The 11,030-nt window shown below is 40.5% G+C and overlaps 2 protein-coding genes across 2 annotated transcripts; both read left to right on the top strand.

Annotated features, from left to right (window-relative positions):
* The first annotated feature begins 1,010 nt into the window (after positions 1-1,010).
* On the top strand, positions 1,011-5,077 carry LOC140273298 (perforin-1-like). The gene is made up of 5 exons (XM_072368821.1): positions 1,011-1,064; positions 2,314-2,850; positions 2,977-3,115; positions 3,685-3,896; positions 4,171-5,077. Exons 1-5 carry the CDS (start codon positions 1,036-1,038, stop codon positions 4,982-4,984), a joined length of 1,731 nt encoding a protein of 576 aa, XP_072224922.1. The 5' UTR covers positions 1,011-1,035; the 3' UTR covers positions 4,985-5,077.
* A 922-nt stretch (positions 5,078-5,999) lies between these two features.
* LOC140273297 (perforin-1-like) lies at positions 6,000-10,889 on the top strand. Its single transcript, XM_072368820.1, has 5 exons — positions 6,000-6,105; positions 8,009-8,571; positions 8,705-8,843; positions 9,198-9,409; positions 9,553-10,889. Exons 1-5 carry the CDS (start codon positions 6,049-6,051, stop codon positions 10,412-10,414), a joined length of 1,833 nt encoding a protein of 610 aa, XP_072224921.1. The 5' UTR covers positions 6,000-6,048; the 3' UTR covers positions 10,415-10,889.
* The last annotated feature ends 141 nt before the right edge of the window (positions 10,890-11,030 follow it).

The raw sequence follows: 11,030 nt of genomic DNA, 5'->3' as shown, positions 1-11,030 counted from the left end.
GTTTGCCAGGTAGTCAGTAATCAAGGCGGTGTTAGAGGCATTGACTGGATTTTTCTCTTCTGACATAACTGTAGAAGGAACATGATCCCCACAGGGCTGGCTGCTTTGTCCAGATAACAGAGGGTTCGCAGAAGCAGGTTTATTGTGGTGTTTTCAATTCCAACACCAGCGCCATAAGCAATATGCAGTAAATCCTGCAGGTGCTTACTTGGCACGCTGCCACAGAATCCTGACATCGTTTCATATTAGTTAGACTCTCTGCATGAATGATTTCCTAAAAACACATCAACAAGCAAGAACCTGCGCTCAGCCATCAGTCACTACATCTTGGAGAAAGGTCTGTGGAAGAACTGCAGTGAAAGTTGTCAGGCAGATCCCTGCGTCTGCCAGTGCCACAATCACTTATTTTCCTCTTTAAAAAAATAACACAAAGAACTTGTGAGAGAAGTGAGTCGGAGGGGGAGAGATCATTTCTGGCTCTCTGGACACGTGTTCCCCGTCGAAGATCCTCGTTGTCCTTTCTAACGCTGAGACAGCAATAACCGAAGCTTTTGAATGTTCCAGCATCACTCTCCCAACCTACAAACAATATGAATTACCGCAATTGTCGCGTTAATAGCAAAAAACTAAACTAAAACTGTTAATGATGACATAAGTACTGCAACCAATTTGGTCTCACTCTGTTCCTGTCGATGCACTGGAATTAAAGAGTTGAAATAATCATATGCCATATGTTACTTTTAGCTAGCAAGCTAAAGAGAATTTCCTCAAAATTACTACTGTTCCAACGCTAGCTATATAACAAGTTTTCAAATACTGTTCCATCTAACTCAAGTAAAGAAATAGATGTCACAGTTGTGTTTTCACACTTAGGGCCACAGACCAAACCCATGTGTGATCAAAAACAGGTTGATTTTCCATCAGTCAACCAATGAAAAAAGAGATCACGTTTACCACTTTGACCGTCTCATTGTCCTGTCTTTGAACTTGTATTTAAAACATGAACGACTGCTGCTTGTACTCGCAGTCTGATTAATGCATGCATCAGGCAAACATCAAGCAAGGTGAGTCTAATTTGCTCATTTCAGATATCTCATGTCTAACTTATGCTGCTACTTATAGTTGTCTTTTCATATAACACTCCAGCTATGATGTGCTTTACTGGGAATTTAATAATTAAAAGCAAATAACATAAAGAATAATATTCCATTAAAAAAAAAAACACTTTAGATATATAACTGTATTTACAAACAGAATTGTAAAAAAGCTGATTTGTTACCATCCAAATCAGGATCCACCTTAGTGACCTGGTCAGACTTTAATTGTAAATACAAATTGTAAATACAAGAGGCTTCGGGATAGACCACCAGGGCTCTCTGAAAGGAACATGTGCTGTCTACAGGGTCTCAGCTGATTTTCTGAGTTGCTTGTCTGTTTGACACTGATTTTAAATGTATCCATATGTGTTAAAGACTGAAATAAGAGTAAATACAAAGTACAACTGTCCATTGCCAGGAGAAAACTCACCACTGGTAATCCCAACCTGTTCTCATTCCAAGTGTATCAAATACTACTGTAAAAGCCAGTGATGCGTCAAAGCAACACAGATGAAAACTGTGTTTAATCTAATCATTACATCAGATCGGTTTGCCACATATTGTTATATTGTAACGACAGGATTTCATAATATGTATCTGGCAAAAAAAGTTTTAAGACGTTTAAAACAACTTGGTTAAAGTGAGGAAGTCTTTCCCAAATAACCAAGTGACAACTGCTGCTCCCACACTTCACCAGTTCATGACTTTGAAAGTGCCGGATAGCAGGACAAAATAGTGAATTTGTGACCTTGCGCATGTGTGTAACCTTTTGTTTCTGTGACTATTCTATGTTTGGCTGTGGAGCTAAAAGAAAATGATCATTATCAAACATGAATACATGGTTTGTAGACACAGCTTCGAAAAGTGGTCGCTCATACGGGTCTGAGATTACTTAGAACTTATGAGATCAGTGAGTGAAGTTTAAAATTGGAGGAGAGAACATCTGCAAAAAGGGAGCGGTTGATAACGACTAAAATATCAGAGACAACTCCTTCAACCATACTTAGAATCCAAGAACAATTTCATGTCAGGTGGATAGTTTCGAAAGTGCAACAGCGTTGTTAAGGGCCAAAAAACAACCTTGAGTGGGGTGAACATTTGAAAAAATATAAATATTGAAATGGAAATATTTTTGTCCTGTATTAAGTCATATCCAACCAGCAAAGGAGTCTCTTGCTCAACTAAGAATGTTTCTTTTGATCACCTCTTTTAACAGGAGCATGATTCTTTTGAAACTGTGCATCTACGCTGGCCTTCTACTCTATTTCCCCCCGTGTACAGTTCAGTCGTGTACAGAGGGGACAGCCAAACAGTGCCAAGATGCACAATTTGCTCCAGGTTCCAATTTAGCTGGGGAAGGCTTTGACATAACCAAAATGGAACGGAAGGGGGCTTTTGTGCTCAACATGGATAAGTGGAAACGCAAAGATAGAAAATGCACCCTGTGCAGCAACCCCTATCTGCAGAACACGCAACAGAAGTTACCCCTGTCTGTGGTGGACTGGAGGGCAAAACAGTCCTGCAGCGCGAAAGTGTCCTCTAAACTTTACAAGTCCAGTGAGTCTCTGGTCAGTTCCAGCTCCTCTTCTGTTGAAAACAACTGGAAGATGGGTTTAGATTTTGGAGTAAAAATAGTAGGTGCCTCGCTGATGCTGGCTGGAACCAATTCTAAGCTGGCTGATTACTCCATGGAGAAAACAAAGAACGACAAATTCAGCTTCACAAGCCTCAGCATGTCCTGTGAGTACTACAGGTAAGAACATAAGGACCTGAATGAAATCTTTTTCCACACACTGAAATGTTTATAGAAAAATGCTGTCCTGTTTAACTCTGATTTCATACTGGTCTCTTTTCCCACCTGTTGTCTCCATGGAAACAGTTATAGAGTTTCCAACACTCCCATGTTGCACAACGAATTCAACAAAGCAGTGAAACAGCTTCCTGAAGTCTACAGCCCAGAATCCAAGCAACACTTTTACAAACTCATTGACAACTTTGGCACCCATTACATCACTAAGGTAAAAAAATAAATGATTTGAACAAAGTCAAGCTTTATCCTACAGCATTTAAAGCACTCTGAGCACTCTGTTAAAGCCGGACACTCACGTGAGTGTTGTGGTGTCGGAAGTGTGCAAGATTAAGCCTGCCGGGTTTTCGCTGACACCATGAGGACTTCTGTCCCACGACTGGGGTTACATAGGGACCTGAGCCACAACTCTTTGGGGCGGCCGTGGCTCAGTGGTGAGTGTGGTCGTTCGATCCCCGCTCTCACAGCTCAAAGATCTGACAGCTGACAACTGACAGCTGGAGAGGTGGCAGTTCACCTCCTTGTCACGGCTGAGGTGCCCTTGAGCAAGGCACCGTACCCCCATGCTCCCTGGGCGCTGTAATTGGCTGCCCACCGCTCCAGTGTATGGCATCTGTCTGAGTGTGTGACCCTGTGCATGTGCATGTGTGTGTTCAACAGGTGCCGACCTGGATGGGTTAAATGCGGAGGACAAATTTCGTGTATTTCATGTATCAACATGACAAATAAAGTCTTAAACTTTGCAACCTACAGAAAATGTGTGTATATTTATCATTCCAGGTGAAGTTGGGGGGAGATGTTCAATCTGTCACCAGCATCCGTCAGTGTCAGGCCAGTCTGCAGGGGCTCAGTGCAGAAGAGGTGCAGACGTGCCTCAAAGTTGAGGCATCTGCTACCATCAAAGTAACAGTAACAACTGAGACTAATCACTGCAAGAAGGACATACAGAAGTCTGATAGCAAGTCAGCTTTCTCCAGCATCTTCAGCGACAGGTATGCAACATTTTTCTTACATTCTTTGTCATGTTTTCAAATTATTTTAACCTCTAACTCTAAGAAGGCCACAAATAAAAATACATCATACTAAAAAATGGCAAAATCCTTGATTTTCAGTCTCTGTGCATGTCAGTTCAGTAAGATTAAGTTAGTACGTCTATTCCCCTGCATCAGGTGATTCCTAAGTTAGATCCCTGAAAGACACTGGCCTGTCTAGTCTTGTATGAATAATTTCTGGCTCAGTTGCTGAAACAACTCTTTTCTTCAAAAGATTCACAGAAATAAAGGGGGGCCACACCACAGAGCCAGACCTTCTCTTCTCTGCTGACAAAAACCCATCAGCCTACAAGGAATGGCTGAACACGCTGCCACAGAATCCTGACATACTTTCATATTCGTTAGACTCTCTGCATGAATTATTTCCTAAAAACACATCAACAAGCAAGAACCTGCGCTCAGCCATCAGTCATTACATCTTGGAGAAAGGTCTGTGGAAGAATTGCAGTGAAAGCTGTCGGGCGGGCATTAAGAGCGACTCAAAGGATCACTGCGTCTGCCAGTGCCACAATGTTCCCGCTGTTAACCTTGATTGCTGCCCAACCCATAAGGGTATGGCACGGATCATCATAACAGTACAGCGGGCCTCTGGTCTGTGGGGAGACTACTTTACAGCTACAGATGGTTACGTGAAAGTGTTTTTCAACAAAAAAGTTCATCGTTCTCAGGTCATTAACAACAACAATAACCCTCACTGGGCTATGGTTGTTGACCTGGGCTCCCAGGTTCTGTCTCCAGAAAACAAAGTGAAATTTGAGGTTTGGGATCAGGATAACAACTGGGATGATGACCTGTTGGGAGGATGTGAGCAAGTTTTAACTTCAGGAATCAAGCAGGATTTCTGTAATCTAAATCATGGCCAGCTGTTCTTCAAATGGGAAGTGACTTGTGCTCCAAGTCTGAGCGGTAGTTCATGCATGCAGTACAAACCATCTCCTATGAATCAAAGCCTGAAGAAGTTTTATGTGTCCCGTCATGCCCATCCCATTCCAAAGGCCATCCTGCAGGAAATGGGTGTGTTATTTTGAGTAAAAGGTATAATCTATGATGCCTATCGCCACTAAAATTGCAAATGCCTACAACCTGATATCAGAAAACATCTATCACAGCTTTTAAGTTGACTTAATGTCAGTTTCACCTCTTTTGATTGAAGGATAATAAAAAGGTTTTTTGATATACAGTAAGTTAGATTGACTTTTATCAAGAAACAAAGCATGAAGAGTTTATCCGGTCCAATAGGTTCTGTGGGTCAGAGGAACTTTTACTTTCTATTTCTGCATTATGATCAAATCCTTTTGCTTGCCTTTTTAAGCTTTTTTCTACATCACAGTCTTGTGTTTTCATATTATTGCCTTCTGCTTTACATGATATGGGATTCTCAAGAGAGACAGATAGAGACACAGAATTGAATAATATGGTTTTATGCCCCTGCTCTCGGGTTAGGATTACAGTGTCACAGTATTGCTGCTGCATATATCCCCGTAATGCTGATGCACATTCTTAAATGTATGTTAAGTTTTCATTCATTACTCCTTTTACTTTGTAAGTTTCATGCTTCGTTCTCTGTCAATTTTCATATCTGAACAAAAAATAAAATGTGTTTTGCATCTTAAGATGTTCTGGTACTCATGAATGTTGTTCTTTTTTCCTGAATGTGTTTCACTTTAGACCTCACTGTCAGTATTTAAAGCTAAAATGACCTCGACCTTTGCTTCCAACAAGGCTAACTTAAGTATTAAATGTACAGCTACCTTGGATTGGGAGATTTTATTAGATTTTTTATTTAACCTGGAGATAAAGTTAACAAACTGACTATTGGAGTATGACAGTCTCTTATCTTCACTCATTACGGCTCAAGCCCACCGCCACTTCAGAGAAATGAGAGGTTTGTGGTCTTTGTTTAGTTTCTGACTGGAAAGCTGGCCTTCACTTCATATTTTAGTTTGAGTTTTGAGTGTGTAGGAAGTGGGCTCATCCAACTCATCTTAATTCAAACTGTCAAATCGCTTTCCCCCTGCTCTCAGAGACCTCCGTCACCTCACCCCCTTACCACCTCCTGCTCCGCTTTTCTGATTGCTAAACCTCACCACCAATGTTCATGCTCAAGGCAGACAGTTTCACTCACGTAGCTCGACCTGGCAAGACATCGGTGAGTAGTTTCTGAAGTGCTCAGTGATATATTCTTTATCTAGCATGAATATACAATATCAACAATGTTGACTACTGATAATATTTTAGTAATGTCGCAGTTGGAAGAGGAAGACTTTTACCTGGATAAGACTTGCCACTCTAAGACCTGAACTAAAAATAGTTGCAGCAGTGGCTTTTTACTAACACGAGACCAATTCAATGTGCATTACATAAATAACTAAGAAGTCTCCTGCTAACATTGATTAAGGCTTTAAATGTTAGGAAAGTACCATCTTATAACACTGAAGAGTTAAGAAAGATTCTGATAAATATGTGTGCAGTGAATATATTAATCTCAGGATAATGATTGAAAACTCTCTTTGTCAGCCTCTAACTTTCTACTCAAGCACCTTTTGGTAAATGTTTAGATCAGCGTGTTGAGGTGCAGGTTTGCTTTTACCTGATTTTCCTGAACTTAATGCTCATACAGTGTGTTGTACTGTACAAATATTAGTTGTGTTTACCACCAATTAATGTTCTTCGTGTCCCTTTTTTGCTCTTCCTTTTTCTAAAATAGTAATTCTTAACGACAAATGACCAGTGTAGTTTGAAACATTTATAAAACACTGCATGCTCTGTTATCAAACAAGATAGCGTTATTTTCGAGAACATTTTCCAGCTCCAAATCAATTAAACTTGATGCTTATTAGATCTAATTATTTCACATGTGGTAAGTCTTACAATGAGGGCGGATGTGGTTGATGAGCTCATTTTATCTGGAAAGTGTGCATAACTTTAACAGAAGAGCCAAAAATTGTTAAATACCTATAAGAAACTCGTAGACTCCACAGGCAATAAAATAAAGGGTGGTTGTATTGATCCCTGACATTTTGCAATATAGGCTAATAATTGTGCGCATGTTTTGCTGTGAAGGATGAGACTCAATTTTCCCGTGTTAAACTTTACAGCTTGAGTTTCAACACAACTTCAGATCGACTGAGAACATCGAATTTGCAGCAAAATTAAGCCAGAAGAATACAATTTGCCTTAATTGTGAACGATGTCTAAACATTTTTAAGACATGTTTCACTGAAAATGTTTATTTTGTTTATTGAACATTAATTTCCGGATAAGTAACTGTAAGTCGATGCTTATCGCTGATGTCGTCACTAATATTCAATAAAAGTTCCCCTAAAAGTCAAGTCTTACAAAGACCAGAAATGTAAACTTGTGCCAAACCATGTGCTGTTTCAAAATGTGTAAAGAATCATGGGATTAACTGTTATTAATCAGAAAGATCCCTTGTTCTTTGCATGTTGAGGGACACTTAAGAAACAAAAGCATGTTGTTTAAAGCATTGATAGAAAATGAGGACGGACGCCGTAGTCACATTTAGCTGGAGAAGGTTTTTGTCATGAAGAACTTGAGGCCCTGACGATCTCTGTCGTGTAACAAATGTGTTAAAAGCATTTATTTTTCTTTAAACACAGAATGTGATGAATCTGCTGCTGTCACTCACAACTGAAACTGATACAAGATAAGATCCAAACCAGCACTGGATTGTCAGCCGTTGGCTTTGGCGGCCAGTGTTTCTTTTAACCACAGCCAATAGATTAGAGAGAGTAGAAAACAGTAGATAAAAGCAGCTTAATAGAGTTAAAAGATTTTAAAAATGTACAACAAATATGTAAAGCTAACTAATATATAAATCAAATATACAAATATACCTAAATATTTACAATCACAAGGTGCAAGGTATAAAGAAAGAACCTGAGTATTGCATCATCCGTACTTAATCTGACACTCGTATTGACTATATCAAACAGGCAATTTATGTAAGTGGTGGACTAATTGTGTGCTAATGAATCGCCTTACTTCGCCATATTTTTACAGCTTAAAAATATACGTTTTCTTTTTTTCAGTTTGCAGCCATCGTCCAACTTAACAGCAACATGTTCCTGTTAAATGTATTCCTCTGTGCAGGCTTCCTCCTGCACTTCCCTCAGTGTACATATCAGCTCTGCACACAGGGGACACCCAAACAGTGCCAAGAGGCAGAATTTGTTCCAGGTTCCACTTTGGCTGGGGAGGGCTTTGATATTACCAAAATGGAACGTAAAGGGGCTTTTCTGCTTGACATGAATCAGTGGAAACACAAGGATAAAACCTGTACACTGTGTAGTAACCCCTATCAGGAGAGCAAAAAGCAAAAGCTTCCCCTCTCAGTAGTGGACTGGAGAGCCAAACAATTCTGCAGCGCGAAAGTGTCCTCTAAACTTCACAAGTCCAGTGAGTCTCTGGTCAGTTCCAGCTCCTCTTCTGTTGAAAATGACTGGAAGACAGGTTTAGATGTTGCAGTGGGTGAAAAAAGTGGATCGCTGATGCTGGCCGGAAGCAATTCTAGGCTGGCTGAATACTCCATGGAGAAAACAAAGAATGACAAATTCAGCTTCACAAGCAACAGCATGACCTGTGAGTACTACAGGTAAGAACATAAAGACTCAAATCAAACTTTATTCCACACACTCCCACGTTTACAATTAATATGAATACGAATACGGTCACACACTATTGCATACTGGTCTCCTTTTTCCCACCTGCTGTTTCCATGTAAACAGCTACAGAGTCTCCAGCACACCAAAGTTGCACAAGGAATTCCGCAAAGCAGTGAAACAGCTTCCCAAAGTCTACAGCCCAGAATACAAGCAACGGTTTCACAAACTCATTGACCTCTTCGGCACCCATTATATCACCAAGGTGAATTAAAGCAGCAATTCTATCAAAAACATTACCTCATCTTTAATTTGATGGCAGCAACATGTCTCAAAACAAGTTAACAGAGAAGTTTTCCACATCACTCAGTCCATTTTGAATGAGCTGTGGCCCAGAAGACGGTGGTTCTTTGAGATCATGTTCACATATGACATCATCTTTGCATGATAGAGCTTTAACCTGCATTTATGGATAGCACAGTAACCTGTGTTTAGTGTTTTCTGGAAGCGTTCCTGAGCCCATGCAGTGATTTCCAAGAGTGTATTTTGTTTGTACTTTCATTACGTCAGAATGTAACACTTTTGGGTAAACGGGATGTGTTCAAATGTGTCATTACAGGTGAAGCTGGGGGGAAGTGTTAAGTCTGTGACCAGCATCAAGCAGTGTGAGGCCAGTCTGCAGGGCCTCAGTGTGGAGGAGGTCCAAATGTGTCTGGAAGCTGAGGCCTCAGTGAGCATCAAAGTCAGTGCAACAGCAGAAGCCAAGCACTGCCAAAAGGATAGTGACAAGAGGGATGATAAGAAATCTTTTTCTGATCTCTTCAGTGACAGGTACAGAAAATTTTCATTCATATTTTATAGCATGTCTGTCATACTCTACTTATTATCTTCCTGAAACCAAACACAAATTCACTTCTTTTAACTGAAGAAAAGCCCAGTCGGCTCAGCTGTTAAAGCACTGCTCTCCTCAACAGGTTTACGGAAATAACGGGGGGCCACACCACAGAGCCAGACCTTCTCTTTTCTGCTAAAAAAGATCCATCAGCCTACAAGGAATGGCTGACTACATTACCACAGAATCCAGAAATAATCTCATACTCCCTGGATTCACTTCATGAGTTACTGCCTCCTAACACCCCTGTCAGGAAAAACCTACGCTCAGCCATCAGCCATTACATCCTGGAGAGAGGCCTGTGGAGGAACTGTAGTGATCGTTGTCAGGTTGGTATCAAGAGCGACTCAGGGGATACCTGCGTCTGCCAGTGCCACAATGAACCCACTGTGAACCAAGACTGCTGCCCAACTCGTAAGGGTATGGCACGGGTCATTATAACAATACAGCGGGCCGCTGGTCTGTGGGGAGATCACACCACGGCTACAGATGGTTATGTGAAAGTGTCCTTTGGTGGAAGTTTGGTTCACCGCACTCGTGTTATTCAAAATTCCAACGACCCACACTGGAACACGGTTGTCGACCTGGGTCTCCAGGATCTTTCTTCAAAAAAAACTGTGCGGTTTGAAGTTTGGGATCAGGACAGTAACTGGGATGATGACTTGCTGGGAGAATGTGAGAAGGTTTTGTCCGCAGGTGTTAAGGTGGATGTGTGCGCTCTGCAGCATGGCCGGCTGTACTACAAATGGGAGGTGGGATGTGCTCCAAGTCTGACCGGAGATTCATGCACGGACTACAAGCCTTCACCAATGACTCAAAGTCTGAGGGGGCTTTACGTGTCCCGTCACGCTCATCCTATTCCAAAGTCCATTTTGGTAAAGATGGGTGTGTTTGTGGATGAAACAACCTCAGTGAGGAACCAGAGTGTGACAGCTGAGATTTAAAAGTGATGTAAATTTAATTTAATTAAGTTTCTCAACTTTATCAATCAACTCTCCACTGACCATGAACTGATTTTGTTTGAGTTTCATCTGGGTTTAAATCTTGATGCGTTTGACTGGCAGTAATGGTGTCAATAATAACCAATTTAAAGAGCAAAACTGATTCAAATAACCAAATTGTATTTCTATAAACATATGAAAACATATTCAAAATATTTTACAATATTTAAAAATATATTACATATTAAAGAGCAAGTTAAAGATATATGTGTAGCATGTAGCCTGGTCTTTATGAAGATGGCAAATTAGTATGCTTTGGCTGAAGTTTCTGCAACTGAGTTGCCTACAGTTTGCCTTTAATTATAACCTTATATATCTCTTATAGCTGTTATATTTAAAAATACTTTCAAGCATTTTATTATGTCTGCAGACACATGTGTTTTTGTGTATAATTTAGCCACCATATCATGCTGTGTCTCTTCTTATTTATCTTGAATAAAAGCAAAACATCTGAGCTTTTTTGGCATTTGATCTTTCATCTCAATATTTTTGCTTTTGGTTTGACTAGAAATGTTCAGTTTGAAGTACACAGTGTGGGACCACATGAGACAGGAAGTGA

The sequence above is a fragment of the Leuresthes tenuis genome, unplaced genomic scaffold (genome assembly GCF_036924035.1).
Source record: "Leuresthes tenuis unplaced genomic scaffold, fLeuTen1.0.hap1 SCAF_17, whole genome shotgun sequence".
NCBI lineage: Eukaryota > Metazoa > Chordata > Actinopteri > Atheriniformes > Atherinopsidae > Leuresthes > Leuresthes tenuis.
The sequence above is the reverse complement of the archived record's forward strand: the minus strand, read 5'-3'. Positions and strand labels throughout refer to the sequence as shown.